The sequence below is a fragment of the Strix uralensis genome, chromosome 2 (assembly GCF_047716275.1).
Source record: "Strix uralensis isolate ZFMK-TIS-50842 chromosome 2, bStrUra1, whole genome shotgun sequence".
In the NCBI taxonomy this organism is placed as follows: Eukaryota; Metazoa; Chordata; class Aves; order Strigiformes; family Strigidae; genus Strix; species Strix uralensis.
In genome coordinates this window covers 126686733-126702537 of record NC_133973.1, presented here as the reverse complement: position 1 = coordinate 126702537, position 15805 = coordinate 126686733, and the positions used below count along the sequence as shown (strand labels likewise).

At 50.0% G+C, this 15805-nt stretch overlaps 1 protein-coding gene across 3 annotated transcripts in view; it reads left to right on the top strand.

The window, feature by feature from the left end:
- AMOTL1 (angiomotin like 1) overlaps positions 1-15805 on the top strand; it is an 81924-nt gene that overhangs the window by 15050 nt on the left and 51069 nt on the right. Inside the window, exon 1 of one of the 3 annotated variants that reach the window (XM_074860248.1) lies at positions 5538-5634. The exons of the other annotated variants lie outside the window; for them this stretch is intronic. Coding sequence (XP_074716349.1) covers positions 5592-5634 — 43 coding nt within the window. The 5' untranslated portion in view covers positions 5538-5591. Of the gene's footprint in view, positions 1-5537; positions 5635-15805 lie in introns of those variants that run through there. 3 annotated transcript variants of the gene reach the window in all.

Sequence of the window (15805 nt, the reverse complement as noted above, 5' to 3'; positions counted from 1 at the left end):
TCCCACAGCTTTGGCTGCTGGATTTCAGCAGATATGAATCAGACAGTGACTGTTGTGTTCCTTTTGTTCTGTAAATGATTAAAACAGAACATTTCACACTTGCTTTGTGGGCCAGTAGAGGAATGCTGCATTGTCTCCTTGGCAAGTCCTGAGGTGGAATTTCTGGCCGTGGAGAAAGTGAGGTCAGGGAGAGAGAAACTCTCCCAACCAGGGAACATGTGCAGACTGCTTTGCTGTCTCTCTCCCATGCTTGCCTGTCTTCTCCCTGTCTTCCATTCCCTCATCCCACCCCTCTTTTCCACCTCCTTCCTGCCCCACTGGCAATTTTTCTGCTTGCTGCTTTAAGATGATTTAGCTGAATATCAGAAAAAAGAAAGAAGACTGATTGAAAAATGCAAGGTGAAAGCCCCCAGCCCAGAAATCCTTGGGTAGACTAATGAGAATGTGATGAAATGGAAAAATAAAGTGGGAGTGGGGGGTATGAACCCCACCTTGCCAAAATCAAGATGAAAATACATGTGTAGGAGATGCAATATCTCAGTGGAAGCCCCTAGGATCTGTGCCTCACATTTCCTGACAGACGACCAGAGGAGGGATTAGCTGGCTGTGCTATTTATATGTGCACCCTGGGTATGGTCAGCAAGCTGGAGGAGACTTCCCACAATGGCAGCTTGCAGGAAACACTGCTTTTGTGATACCGTCTGCCCGGGGAATAAATATGCCCAGGAATGAAATCCCATTGGATAAATAAAAGGGGAAGGAAAGAAAAAGCCCTGGTCCCTGCCCTGTTTGTTCCCACTGCTTCATAGTCATCCAGCTGTTTCTTTTTCTTTGTTGTCCTGACCTCATCCCGTACTGGAGCGAATCCAGAGAGTGAGTGTTCTGCTTAGCCGTCTTCTGCCAGAAACCAAACAGGTCAAGTTATTAGAGAAAAATGAAAGCTCTTTGGCAGAACTGGAAAAACAGATGTGCGGAGATTTTTCTGCTGCCTCCAAATACAGTGCTGCCTGTTAAGTGCATATCAGAGGGGACCTGATAAATATGCACAGTTGTCATTGTGGAAATCTTAACAGTGGCTGTTAATGTAGCAGGATGGGTTTCTTCGGGGCTCCCTGAATCGCTGAGCTCACTGGCTGCCTGGTAGCGAGATTACTTAAAAACCTTCTGCAGATGTGGTTTAGAAAGCGCTGCTCCAGTGCTGCGAGAGGATTTGCCTCTGCTCAGAGATGCTTCGGGGATGCTGAGGATGGGTAGAAGGGTCTCTGCAGTGCAGGTGAAGCCTGTGACTATCAAGAAGAGGTAGGATTATCTCCACCTGAGACAATGGTAAGGGCATCTTTCATTCTTTCATTTCAAAGGCTTTGTGGCTTTTATTTACTAAACTTACCTGGGTGAAGCTTTCTACACATTGTATTCTGATTTCTTGATTCAGCTCTTGCTGTGGTCTCAACAGGCACAGCAATTATTTGTGCCATCCCCAGCAGAGGTGTTAACAGGGCTGTAACTCTCCAGCTGCCCTTCGGACATCGTTAAAAGCAGCAGCAACGGCAAGAAGTGAAGCTGCGTGCAGGCATTTGGGGTTGTCGCAGTGTCAGGCGGAGCAGGACAATTATTTGTTTGCTTGCAGCATTAGGAATCTGTGGGATTACACGCATGGGTGGGTGCAAATGCAACAATCGTCAATACCCGGTTGTGCTTGTGGGTTGGGATGGCCATGTCCCTTCTGCAGGGCCTCGGTGGTCCAGCCCTGGGTCTGGTGGTAGCAACTGCTCAGAGCTACCCAGCCGCTGGGGATTCGGGATGGCGCAGAGATGCTGAGTGATCCAAGCCAGGGAAGCACCTGGAAATGCTTCTCCCTTCCCACTCAGCTCCGAAATGCTTGGGAATTCCATGAGAGGTGTTTATTTTCCATGGCTGGGTATAACAGACATGGGCTTCCAGCCCATGTATGATGTGTGTCCTGGATCTGTAGTTACCAGGGAGCAATGGGAGGGAGGCAGTGAAATGAGATGGCACTGTCAACTCCACTCTGCTGACATGACAGCTGGAGTTGTGGTGGCATTTGGCCCTGGCTGACCAGTTTAGGACTAAAAAGGGGTGGAAGGATGAACTTTTTTCTTCCCCAGATTCATTGGAGGAACAACATCAAATAAATAAATAAATAAAATATAAACATAGTGGAGCTATTCCCAAGTTGGGGGAACAATGTTTTTTAAAATATAAATAAATAAATGGATAAATAAATGCACATAAAAATAGCGGAGCTGCAAAGGGGAGAAGTTTGAGTGGCAGTTGCCTTGCCCTCCTGGGCAGACACAGCTCCCTGTTGGTTATCACATGTATTAAACCACAGAGGGATTAGAGAACTCCCTCTCCAACCTGCCATCCTTTGCGGCCACTTAGTTTATCAAATCAAAATGGAGCTGAACAGGAAGAAAATTTTGAAAATCATGTGGAAACACATGCCAGAAAATGAATAATGTGGAGGAAAAGAGAAACGACACTTTTACTTCTTTTCCTCGGAAATGTAACAGCATGGTTCATGAGGTCCTTGCAATGCTACTGTAAGACAAGACAGCAGATAATGCTTTTTCTTGATATATATATTTTGGTTCCTCTAGCACTGAAATCATCAGTGATCATCATGTAGCAGTAGGTAAAAGGGAAGTATAGACTGTGGGGCCAGAATGAGAAATAAAACAAGACCTTGGACAGGCTGGATCTGCTTGGCTGAGGGCAGTACAGCCAGATTGCATCCAGTTTCCCATGACACAGACTATGAAGCAGAATAACCAAAATAATGTGTCCCATTTTGCCCAACCAAATGATAAAGTTGGAGCATGACAAAAAGTAGCACTTGAGTGGCCATTTTGAACTGGGCTTGGCGAGTGGTGCCCTCATCCAGCTTCATCCACCACTGTGAACAGGCACCTAACAAGTTGAGGGCAAAATTTCACCTTCATTTACAGCTGACCAAGTTCATGGTTCACCTGCATCTATAAGCAAATCCAACATTTACCTCTGGGGGAGGTAGGAGAGGGCAGCTATACAATCTGGAAAACCAAAAGCCAGTTCCTCCAGGGGACTGAGGTGTCTAACTCTATCTATTGTCAAGGTTCCCCAAGATTTTGCAGAGGATTTAGCATTTAAAAGCCTTAATTTGGGCCTGACTTGCTCTGAGATACTTAGGGCATCTTCAGGAGGCAAGGGAATTGAACATCCCTCTCTTGTCCAGGTCTGCTACCCTAACCACTAGCCTGTGTTTTCTCCCCTGAGGAGGCTAAATTGTGTGCCATGGTTCCCTTGCCTGCCTCTGGAACAGCAGAGTATTTGCAATTCTCTGTTCTCCTGCTTGAGCATAACCCCAGCCTGTATTAGGTGACCCCAGGGAGACAGCTAACAGCTGCCTCAGAGAGACACCCACAGGGACAGCACCCGACTGTCACCTCGCCTTGCCTTGCACACCACCACAGAGGGAAGGGCACCTCTGAGGATGCTCAGCTCACATGGGAAACGTAGCTCTGGGGTAACTGCTGCCATGGGAGATGCATGGATGTGGGAACTGAGGAACCCAATTTCACCATCAATAGCTTTTCCTCCTTTGCCCCTTTCCCATATCCTATAGTTTCCCCATGTCTTGCACATAAGCAAAACCCAAACTCCAAGCGAATCTCAGGTTTGCGATTCAAAAAAGCAGTGCCTCAGACTGCTGTGATTCAGAGACCACTCTCAGCGCCTGGAGCTGCCGGGAGTCCCTGCTGCATCCATCCAGCCCTGTGGCGATGGCCCCGGGACCAGCTCCCATTTTGCTGTGCCCCTTTATGGGGCTGGGGTGGCACTGGGTCCATTCCTCTTCAGCCTGTTGCTGCACTTCTACCTGCTTTTATCCCTTTGGTGCAGTATTTCAGAAGGTAGATCCACCTTTGGGGCCTGAAAATCTTGTCTGTGTGTTAAGAACCAGGAGAAATGAATGCAGATGGAAAGGATAATCCTGGATTCACCGGGCATCTTGCTGGACTGAAGGAGGCTGGAGCAATGAGATAGGGAATCGCAAGCAGCGTGCTGGCAGCACTAGTCATCCGAAAAGAGGTCTGCCCTGTGGGACAGTGCTGGGAAAAGGGTGCAGAGGAACTGCTGAACCCAGTTTGTGCCCACACGGCCCTGAGGAGGGGAATGAAGTGTGGTGCAAACACCTGAGGAGATCTCCCATGCTGTCCCCTGTGCCAGACCCTCGGCAGCAGGACTAGGGTCGGCTGGGGAGATGAAGCCGTGGCTGCAGCCCGAATGAAAACGCATCCCATGGAGCTGGTGTGCCGAACCGCAAAGAAACCCCAAGCTGCCAAATGTCCCCATTCCTGTTACTGCAGCGCTTGTGTCTGGCATCGGCCGTAAATCCCTTGACGTCAAGTGCATCTGCTGCTGGCGTGAAAAGGTGTGATGAAGTGGGTGGGCAGCAGGGATATCGAGGTGCTGGAGCGAGTGCAGAGGAGGGCAACGAAGCTGGTGAAGGGCCTGGAGAATAAATCCTGTGAGGAGCAATTGAAGGAGCTGGGACTGTTTAGTTTGAGGAAAAGAAGGCTGAGGGGAGACCTCATCACTCTCTACACCTACCTGAAAGGACATTGTAGAGAGGTTGGTGCTGGTCTCTTCTCACAGGTAATTAGTGACAGAACAAGAGGGAATGGTTTTCAACAGCAACAGGGGAGGTTTAGACTGGACATTAGAAAAAAAAATTTCACAGAAAGAGTGGAATAGACAGTTTTCACAGACAGTGGAACAGGCTGCCCAGGGAGGTGGTGGAGTCACCATCCCTGGATGTGTTTAAGGCTCGTTTGGATGAGATGCTGGGGGATATGGTGTAGGGGAGAACTTTGTAGAGGAGGGCTGATGGTTGGACTAAATGATCCCAAGGGTCTTTTCCAGTCTGATTCTATGAAAGGGGCTGCATTCAGGAACGGGGAGCTGCGTTTGAGAACGAGGGGCTGCCCCAGCTGCCACCGGCCTGATACAGCCCAGTCGCTCCCCAACAGCCCCAGGCACAGGGGAAGCAGCTGGAGGGAGCCCTGGGAGACGGGGAGGATGCCTGGGAATAACGCACGGGCTTGGGACTCGGCGTAACTCCTGTCAGCTGTCCTGCGAGGCTTGGGGTGGGATTCGGGGAGCCTGCGCTGGCACCTAGGATGGGATTCAGGCCCCAGGCATCCCACAGACGAGGTGGGGAGGCCGTGCTGCCACGCAGGCTCACCCCTGGGAGCACCCGGGTGTCGTCGGCGGCTCCGTTTGTGGCTGCGAAGCTGCGGCAGAGCCCGTGGCACAGCTGGGGGTGGCTGTGGGGGCATCGGGCGCCCCCACAGCTCGTCGGGCGCGTCCCTGGGCGGGAGGCACCGGCGGCGGCGTCACCCCCAGCGGCCCCGCCCCGCTCCCCGGGCCCGCCTGGCCCCGCCCCCCGCCCCGGCCACACCCCGCCCCGCCCACACCCCGCCCCGCCCCCAGCGCCCGGCCCCGCCCCCGCCGCGCGCCCGGCCCCGCCCCGCCCCGCCCCGCGGCGGTGCGCGCCTGGGGGCGGCGGGGAGCGGCGCGGAGCGGCGCGGATGGCCGCGGTGCTACCGGGGGCGGCGGGGCGCGGAGCCGGAGGTGAGGGCGGCGGACGTGAGCGTGCGAGGCGTGCGTGTGGCCGTGTGTCACCGCACAAGTGCGTGTCTGCGCGTGCCTGTGTGCGCGCACGTGTGGCCGTGTGCGCCCGTGTGCGTGGGGCTGTGTGTGCCTTTGTCCACGTGTGTACCGGGGAGCGCGCCGGGCTGCGTGCCGGGCTGCGTGCCGGGCTGCACGGGAGTGCCGCTGCGGGCTGTCTCTTCTCGTACCCGCCCGCGCGTGGAGCGGGCGCTGCGTGGGGTGCCGGGCTGGGCTCGCCGCTCCCCCCGCGACCTGCCCCGCCGCTCCCCCGGGGCTGTGCTCCGCCGCTCCCCGGGGAGGATGCGGGAGGCCCGGGCAGCCCTCGGCAGGCTCCTGCACCCAGCACACCCGGCTGCCCCCCGGCTGCGTGGGAACCCCACCCGGTGTGGGAGCGGGGACGAGTTTATGCTTCCCCCGCCCCGCTGCTCCGTGAGGGCCGAGCAGCCCAGCCTGGCCGGCCGCGGGCTGCTCCATGTTTCTCCACCCTGAGCCCTCCCCAAGTTACTTCGGCGAATTTTCTCCGCTCCGGAAAGGCAAAACCAGACGGGTGGTGCGAGCCCGGTGTGAGCCCCGGAGCCGGCACCGGTCAGGTTGGGATGTTTGCCGTTTATTTTGAGGGAGCGGAGTGCCGGGCATCTAGGGGAGCCGCCGCCGGCTTCCCAGGGTGAGCGCGGAGCGGGCGGCCGACACCGGCGGGGGAACGTTCCCAGCTGGACCCGACGCGGCCGCTCGAGTTTCCGCAGCAGCGATCGCAGCGTCCCTGCGGGTCCCTCGGCGCCAGGCGGTCACCGCAGCTCCCAGCCCCGCCGCCCGGCCGAGCGGGAGGGCTCGGAGGGTTCCCCCGGGAGCCCCCCGGGGGGTGGCGGCGGCGGCGCCCCCCCCACCCCGCGCGTCCGCGTCCCGCGGCCGGGTGCGTGGGGAGGGCAGGGCCGGCGGCAGGGTGAGATGCTGGAAGGGCCTCCCACGCCGGGAGAGCGTTTTCTCACGTTGTTGTTGTAGGGGGATGGTGAGAGGGAACTTTTATATTTAACCTTCCTAACCCTGCAGGGAGAACAAAGATAAACTCCTGTTTAAAGAAGAAAGCATTGAAAGGAGAGAGGAAAAAAAAAAAAAATAAAACCCTCGTGAATTTAACTCGAATCCTCCTGCCAGGTTTTGTGATTCATAATTTTAAATACAGGAAGGTCGCTGCTTGGTCTTTTTCCTCTTTCGATGGAAAGAGGGTTTTTTTCTCTTTCCTGGTGCTGGGCGAATGTCCCGGGAGCGGTGAGCAGCTGCCTGCAGAGCAGCGGGCTGTCCAGATCCCTCTGCTAAGGCATCTGCGAGGCCCTTGTCGGGCATCCACTGTGCTGAGGTTTTGTCTTTTTGGTATAAAAATAAGCCTAAAAAGCTCTCTGAGAGAGGGGCAGCTGTGAAGATGAGGAGTGCCCAGATTTTGCTGTGGACAGCTAACTGGCAGTGCCATTCCTGCTCACAGGTGTGCATGGAGATAATATTTATATATATATTTTAGATACATATATTTTTACATATATAGAGGGATATTTAAAAAGTAGATATATGTTTATGTATCTTATATATTTCTATGTAGATATATGACTACATATATATAAATAAAAATATACTGCATATATGTATTTATATTTTTATATGTGTCTGTATATATAATATATATATTTATATATACCTGTAGTCATTGCTAATGGCCAGAAAAGCTCTTGAAAGGGTCCTGTAAATACCTTACCAAGAAATGCCCGAGTGGTGAGGGCAGGGAATATCGAGTGATAAATAAGTAATAAAACCCTCTCTGGTGTTGTGCTGGGTGCATGCTGTGGCCCTGCGTGGAGGGGCCGCATCCTGCCCAGCCTTCTTCATCCCCAACCCCAACTGGAGCACTGGTGTGAGTGGATGAATTTGGGGGGCTGGTTTTAGGTTGTTAAATAGGGAGGGATGTGTCTCCCAGGCTGTGTGGGACCGGTGGGAGCCCCTGCATCACCTGCATGTCCATCCTTCTCCTTCTCTCTCCTGATGTCCATCGCTCCCCATTCCTCTCTGCTGGAATTTGGCAGAGGGACCTTTGCTTTCCCTTTTGTTTTGGAAAGCATTCAGCTGCTGGAACAGGGCAGCTTCAACCTGAGCAAGCACATGCTGCCTCTCCAAAGTCCCGATGCCCGCAGGATCGGTAGTAGTTCTCTCTGACTTTTCATTTCCATGGATGTGTGACGTTGTGGACAAGTGTAGGGGCAGTTCCCGGGGTCCTGGCCCCACATAGCAATCTGGACCAAAGAGCATTGCCCATCAGCATCCTGAATGGAGGGACTGATACATGGAGACAGCTCCGGTGCTTTGTGCAAGAGCTCCTCTGCGAGGAAACACCAGCTCAGCCTAAAGGCATTGCATTTCTCCAGCGAAGAGACACCGAAGGGGGTTTGTAGGGATCCTAGCAGCAGCCTGAGGGGTCTGTGTGTGGGGCTGCCCGCTGGGTCAGGCTCAGCCAGACTCTTGGGATGTATGTGGAGGTTTCAGGAGGATGTGGAGATGTTGCTGCTCACCGTTGCAGCTTTCCTTCAGGAAACGAACGCCTGATGGTCCCCAGTGCCATTTTCTTCAATGCTGATAGGCTTATAACTCACTTTAAAGGCCAGATCTGGTATAAATGTTACTCGGTGCTAAGGTGGGTGTACGTGCCTTGTGCAGCCTCCCTGTCCTGGAAACCATTAGGAGGATGGCTGCATACTTGGGTTTTCACACAGAGGCTATCTGCTAATGTCCCAGTGGAAACTTTAGTGCTCGGGAATATTTTGCGGATTTGGGAAAAATCCCAGGAGGATTTTTGGTTTCATACACCAATTGCTTTTTGGCAGCTTTGGGATAGATGTAATCTGGTTCCCATTTGTGACCTGAATTTTTAAATGGAACAGCCTGCATTTGGCTCGGGGCAGAAGTAGAAATAGATGGAATTAGGTAGAAAATAATAGTAATAACAAGAACAACATTACCTCTATAAAAAAAATTGTTAGGGCAACTTTTCTCTTGAAATGTTGCATTTAGCAAATGTGTCTGTTCTTTTTTGGTCCTTTTAAGTGAGTTTTTCAGTGGGTGGGATGCTGCTGTGGGTGTAAATCTGGAGTAAATCTTTAGAAGCTGGTGAAATCTCTCTGGATTTGGATCAGCAGGTGTGAGAGCAGAGTTTTGCCTTGCAGTAAGGTGTATCCCGTGTACGGCAGCAGGTCCTGCAGCATTTGCTGACTCTCAGTGGTCTTGCCCAGCCCCGGCATGTCCCACTGTGGTGTGGGCTGTGCCTTTCCCCACGTGCATCTCTACTGTGTCTTGAAGTTGTAGCAGGTCCTTCTTGTGCAAGCCAGGCGATGACAGCCAGCACGTGTCGAGGCAGTGCCTTTCAGGGAGTGGGGTGGTCTATAGGGGAATGTCACATCTCAGGAAAACATGGCATGGGATTAAATAATTGAGCAATACTTGGTATTATCTGCTCTGACCATAGTGGCTGGCACAAATATAAATGTGCTTTAGACAATAGTAATTCCAGTGATCAAGGTTCAGGCTGGAAAACAATGACATTATTAATTTAATTTAATAAATAATTTAGTGAATTAAAATGATTTTAGTGAAATTCAGTCTCCATTTAAGGCCTAAACCAACTGAAGCCATTAAAAAACTGTTATTCCTCTGCCCTCCCTCCTCAATGTATGTGTTGTGAGTGGATATTTCAGTGAAGTCCCTGCTTGGCTGGGGGAGGATGTGCAGGTCCCCTGAGGTGCCTGGAGGCCAGGAGGCACCTGGGTGCCCCCAGGGACCTGGTCTGGGCTCCTGGATCGACAGGGAGGCACTTCTTGGGGGGACTCCCCCTGGGATGGCTACCTGGGGTGGGCAGGGCGTCCCTGCCAGTGGCATGTCCCATCCCCCCTCCCCACGACCTGCCTTGTTTTGGCACCATTTTCACGGCGATGGCTACACGCCGTCTGCCGTTAACTGTTATTTTCTCTGTTCTAAATCTGAGCTCAGCCATCTGGGAGCAGGAACTGAAGGCAATTATCTTGTTAGCACTTCTGTGTATAATACCTTTATTAAATTTCTGCATTTTAGAAGTGGCTGAATATAAATTGCATGTAATGATTTAATAAGGGAAGGCGCATAATTTTAATATATATTCAGGTGGGAAGAAGGTTTAATTTCTTTTTCCTTTAGACATGAGACTTAAGAATAATGCAAAGGCTTCACTCAGTGTAGGGTTATCACGAGCAGTTCTTCACATGGATCAAATGAAGAACCATGGATCCTTAGCCTATGGTTAAAAAAAATGGAAAAGCTCTAGAAATCTGAAGATCCATATGATAGAGTTCAATGCCTGCATTTTCGGCTAGAGAGTACTGTACAGTCTTTGTACTATTTTTGTTCTGTCCTTATCCCAGGCTCCTTTGTATGCTGCAAGTTTGTGGAAATGACTCAGGGAGAAAACTATTTAACCTAAAGGACACCACTGGCAAAAAAAATAGATAAAGAGCAATGTCAGTGACTGCAAGTGGGAATCGAGAAGAGTATTTGTGTGTCTCTGAAGAGGAGGATACTGAAATCTCCTCCAATGGGGTAGAAAAAAAATCCTCTTCCTCAGATGCTGTTTGTTCAGTTCAAGAAGGGAGTTTTATAATATGGTTGGTCGAAGTAACAAGGAACTAGACTGAATGATCCACAGTCCTAGGTCCTATTTCGCTTCTGGTTAATTAATGGAAGGGCTTAAATATCCAAGTGACACAGATCATGGCGGTGCTTTTCTGTAACATGATCATTTTTAAAGGCAGTAAGTACAGTTAATCATAGCTTAAACTCCTGCTTTGCAAGTGTCTTGTCTGTATGTTGTAGCTGGTTGATTTATGGGGTTTTTTTTCCCCCCAGTGGAAAAGAAAAATTCCTTCCCTAAGAATGTGCGTGATGAATTTTTATCTTGGAGTTTTTTTATGGCTTGGAAATCAGAATTTATGGTGTAGTGAAAATGTCTGCAGACTCTTTGCTGTGCTGACAGGCAGCACGGCTGTAGCAGCAGCGTTGTCTCACTTGTGAACTCCATGTCAGCCTTTGTATTTCACTGTTTTATGGAGAGTTTCTTCCCTTACTTTCAGCTCTGAATACTTACCCTTTTATCTCAAAGCAGCAATGCTGACATGAGTTGTCATCGTGCCACTGGCACTTTGATCAAAGTAGAAATTTCAATTATTGATTCAATTCTTTGAATAAATTTAGGCTGCCCACGTATTGTAGACTCACTGTTATAGCCGCAGAGGCAAATGTATAGCTCATGATAAATAGGGGCCTTTAAAATACACATATTTCTGCAAAGCCTAGCGCAGCCACCTAAGAAACTTGCATCCCTTCCTCTGTCGGGTTGATGCCCGGGTAACTGCTCAGTGCCTGGAGCTGCAAAGAAAATACTCTGCCTGCATCCTGCCTCTTCTCTGAGGATGAGCCTGGGAAGGGCGAAAAAACCAGTAGATTATTCTAAAGTTATAAAACCTGTAACCATCAGAGATGAAAGAGCTGTGACGGGCACCATTTGCCCCCACACGCCTCTGTGCTTGATTTCCATTGGGAAGGCGGGGAGGTGCGGGCATCCGTGGGGGATCTCCTGGGCAGGCAGGCTTGGCTCTGCTCTTTTCAGTATCCTTCTGATCTCATGCCAGGTTCGGGAGCTGCTTTCAAGGCGCCTTTGCTTTGCTTTGCTCGTAGCGTTTTTGCTCGTCCGCTTTGTTGTTTGCTGAGGGGAAGCATATATGAAAATAAGCGTGTGAGGCAGAAGTTTCACAGAAAGTCTTCATCCTTATAGCAGTTAAATTTGGATGTGTTAGCCCGATTCCTTGGGAGAGATGGGATTTGGCTGCCTCCATCGTCTTTTCTCATTAGTCTTGCTAGTGCTTTCTTGGACAAGGCACTTTTTGGAGAGTGAAGTGACAGTGCCTGAGCCGGGAGATTCCAGGAGCTCTTCTCAAGCAAGGGGATAGCACAACATGGATCCCAGAGCTAATACTGGGATAAGCATTCGTTTCCCCAGAGCAGGGAGCGGTGGAGCGGGGGCTCAGTCTGGTGAGCCCTGCCAGGCACAGGGGTAAGGCTTCTCCCATCTCAGATGTGGTAGATCCCTGGCTTTTATGTGGGAAATAAGAGGTGCTGCTCGCTCACATCTGGTGTGCGTTATGCGCGTTAGATTTTTATCCTGCAAGATGTTGCTCTGCTCCTGTGAAAATAATATTAGTGATGCTTGTTCAGTCCTTATGGGGCTCAGGAGCCCTGGCAGCGGATACAAGGTTCCCAAGCAGAATTACGGGTTGCAGAAGTGATTCAGCCACCCCAGAAGTGACCTGGAAAACCCACACATCAACCAGGGAGCTGTGGATGGGAAACACTCACCGTGTGTCTGAGACCCTGCTCTTCGTTGGAGCTGGGGCTGCAAAGGAGTCCCAGTGCCATTGCAGAAGAGCTGCCAGTGGTACCGAGAGCATCCTTTGCAATGCTCTTGGAAGTGGTGTCTCCTTTTTGAAGGTCAGCCAAGAAATGGGACACACAAACTAATTTTTTCTGAGCTGAAGGAAACTCAAATCTGCCTCCCAGCCTTGGGAGAGCAGCATGGCTGTTGGCTGGGGTGTGGTGATCCCCTTTCAAAACTGGGCTGATGCTTAGGAGAGAAAGTAAGGTTCAGAGGCTGGGCCGCACATGGAGGGGTGTCCAGCCTCGACAGAGGGTCCCTGCAACCTGTTAGAGGTACTGATGGGTCCACCCTGGGGAATTCATGGCACAGCTTTGGGCAGGGCTCCTGGGACCCTGGAGTGCTTCAACCATCCTTTTGTTATTTCCCTTTATTTTCCTTTCTTGTTGGTCTGAGATTTTTATGCAGCAACAGGGCAGAGAAAATGTTTTAAATGTGGAATTAAGGTATTTATACTCCTTTCTGACTTGGCTATTAGACAGAAGGACAGATGTGGGCTTGGAAACGGTCATTTTTGTTCTGTCATTTTTGGACCTCCCTTACAAACCGCAGCAGAGTTTATAGGAAAGTGTAAAGCCCCCTTACTTACTTTTTAATTTCAGATGATTGCTTTGGATCGTTTTTGAAATGCCTTGGTCTCTTTTGAACTGCTCAGTCAGTAGGGTACAAATTGGAAGAGGATTTTTTGGAGGACAGCTCTGTGTTTTTGTTTGGCTGGGTGGCTCTTGGGTGGCAGAGGAGGAGCTGTGTGTGCTGGCAGAGTGGGGTATGCCTCGGGCAGCGCAGAGCAGTACCTGGGCAGGCAGTGGGCTTCGATGCAAGAACTCATCACCTGGGTGCTGCCTTGAGGTGTTACCTCTAAATAGCAGCAAACTCTCTTTGTACCATGGGTATTTTTTTTTTTGTGTTTTACTGAGAGTGAGAGTAGTAGTACAGTTTGGCTGTAAGAAAACCATCTTTTCCAACTATTTTTGTGAGGAGGAAATTTGCTTCTTGGGGATGCTGTTATTGCTCTAAAAACATGACTTCCATGTAAAGTCACAGCAATGAGCTTCCTATGAGGTTTTTCTTTAGATCCTTTTCAAAACCAGACTGAAACCACATCAGAAACAGGAAATATTTAAGTGTTGCTCCTCTGTCTCTGGGTCCTTGCTGACTGTCTGGTGTTAATCTTAGCAAATGATTCGCTGAAATAGTTCTGAATCTTCAAATGAATTGCACTGCTGTGTAGTAACCTTCCAGAATAATACATCTGCTTCTGTATGGTGTAACACATGTTTATCTTAAAAAAAAAAAAAAAAACCCAAACAAAAACAAAACCCCAAACCAAACAAATTAATTGGTGTCAGAAAATCACTTAGATGTGGGAGAGTCGGTAGAGATGAGATGCAGAAATGAAGGCCTGGAGCAGCTGCCCAATTCAGTAAGGACTGAACTGGGCCAGAAATGTTGTCATGTCTTACAGGGTTGGCTATAAGAGACAATGGATATATGGCCATTGGAGACGTGATGTCTATGGACTGGGCTGTATCCTGGCAAGCTGGGGCCGAGGGGGCTGGGCTGACTTTGGGAGGGGGGGAGGAGAGGGCACAGCACAGCTGGCAGCTGCCTGCAGGCACCTACAATGGTGATGGAGTCGGCTCTTCTTGGCAGCAGCAGTGACAAAACGTGGGGCAGCAGCCATGGTTTGTGGCTTAGGATGTTTGGGCTAGATGTGGGTAGAAAGCCCTTCACTGAGACATGTCCTTGGAGTGATGATGGTCTCCATCCTAGGTTGTCCTCAACTGGCTGCTTACCCGTGGCCCCTGGGCACCGCTGCTCTGGCACCAGGATTCAGTTATAGGGATGAAAATTGCTTTTTTGGTGAGCGTCGTAGAAAAATGGGGAGGTTTGGGGAAGGAGCAAGTGCCTGAGCATTGGACAGGCACCTTGCATCCCAGCAGAGTTGGGTGTAGCAAACACTTTCCCTCTGGAGAGGGGAGCTGGGGTTTGGGAGGCTCCAATGACAGCAAGGGGGGGAAAGAAAAAAGGCTTGTGCCTTGCTCCAAATGGCTCGTGAGGCTTCACTAAGCTTTCAAGTGGTGTGTTATTGTCCATGATCTGGATTGTGGCTGCATGCCAAGCACTGATCTTTCAGCAACTGTTATCTGTTTTACACATAAACTGGCTTTCTGTGCCAGTTACAGCTGACATTTTATTAAAACCTACTGTGAATGAACATAAAATATCATTACATCATTTTTAACATAAAGCTTCATTACATCATTTTAGGATGATAAAACATCAACATGGGTACAGCAAAGTACAGTGGTTTCTGCCCAGGTCGGAGCTACTTGGTTTGGACTCTGATATAACAGAGGTCAGAAACTGAGCAGTTTGGCAGATGCTGGCATTTACCAGTCCAGATTTTAGCAGAATATTGCTTTACCATGGCCACCAAAGACAAGTGGTTAGGTGAGAATTTCTGCTCTTATTACAGAAAACCCAAGTCTTTGTTCTCCTTTTTGCATCTCAGAAAATCTGAAACCACGACCCAAGGATGCCTACAGACTCAAAATGCAGAAGATAAGTGTACGGTTTTACTAACATTTTCTTTCTTTTAAATTCTGTTTGGGGAGTGGTGAGGCCAAGCCAGTAGTTAATGGCTATTCAGGTGGTCTGTAATGCTTGAAGCTGCTTGCCTTCCTTGGGTGTACAGATTTTCTTTGTTTCACCCCAGTCAACTTTTTATTCATAAAACAAGCCCAAGCTCAAAACTCCCTTGTTTCATAGGGGATTTCTGATTCTAAGGCAGGACTCTGTGTGTGGAGCAGTGGTGAACGGTCTTTAATACTATTCTGTACCAGAATAGGGTAATAATGTTGAAAATTAGGGTTCTTGAGATTTTTCCTTGGGTCTGTATCAGCATCAGCACAAATTTCAGACTGGTCTACCATGCTCATTTTCACAAACATATTTGGCTTAGATCTACTCAAGTGAGCAATCTTTCCCTCTTGCTCTCTAAATATAGATAACTGCCATTCACATTCATGCATAATATGAATGGTAAAGTGATGAATTCATTAACATTTCGCAGAAATGCCTATTTCCTCTGGGCACAGAAGAAAATAGTACCTTCATGCCCGTAGAGAAGATGGGCTCAATCCTGGCCCCCGCTCCCCCTCTGCTGCCCTGTTCTGTGCAGGGGTGTGGGATTAGCAGTGACCTTTATGTAAGGAAGAGAGCAAAGCAACTTCCCCATGTGATATATGTCAGTGAGCACACAGCTGAGCTCAGACCAAGCAGTTGAGATTAATAAGTCCAGGTCATCTGTGGATGATGGTTTTTCCTGCAGAGCAGGGTGCTGCAGGTCCCAGTGCTTGTGGGCTTCCTTCCCCACCAGGATGGATGGATGCCCTGCTGGGACGGTTGGATGCCCCACTGGTGCCACTTTGAGCCCTCTACCTCCTGCTCAGGCAAGTCCCGTGGCAGTGGCTGGTGCTGAAGGTCGATGGCCATTTCCATAGTCTAAAACCTATGGCAACTGGTGGTGTAAGTGGAGAGGGATTCTGCTGTGTCACTGCTGCACCAGGGTACTCGGGGCCAGGAGATGCTTGTCTCCAGGGTTTGGACCTCAAAGACCCTTCTGTTTACAAAAAT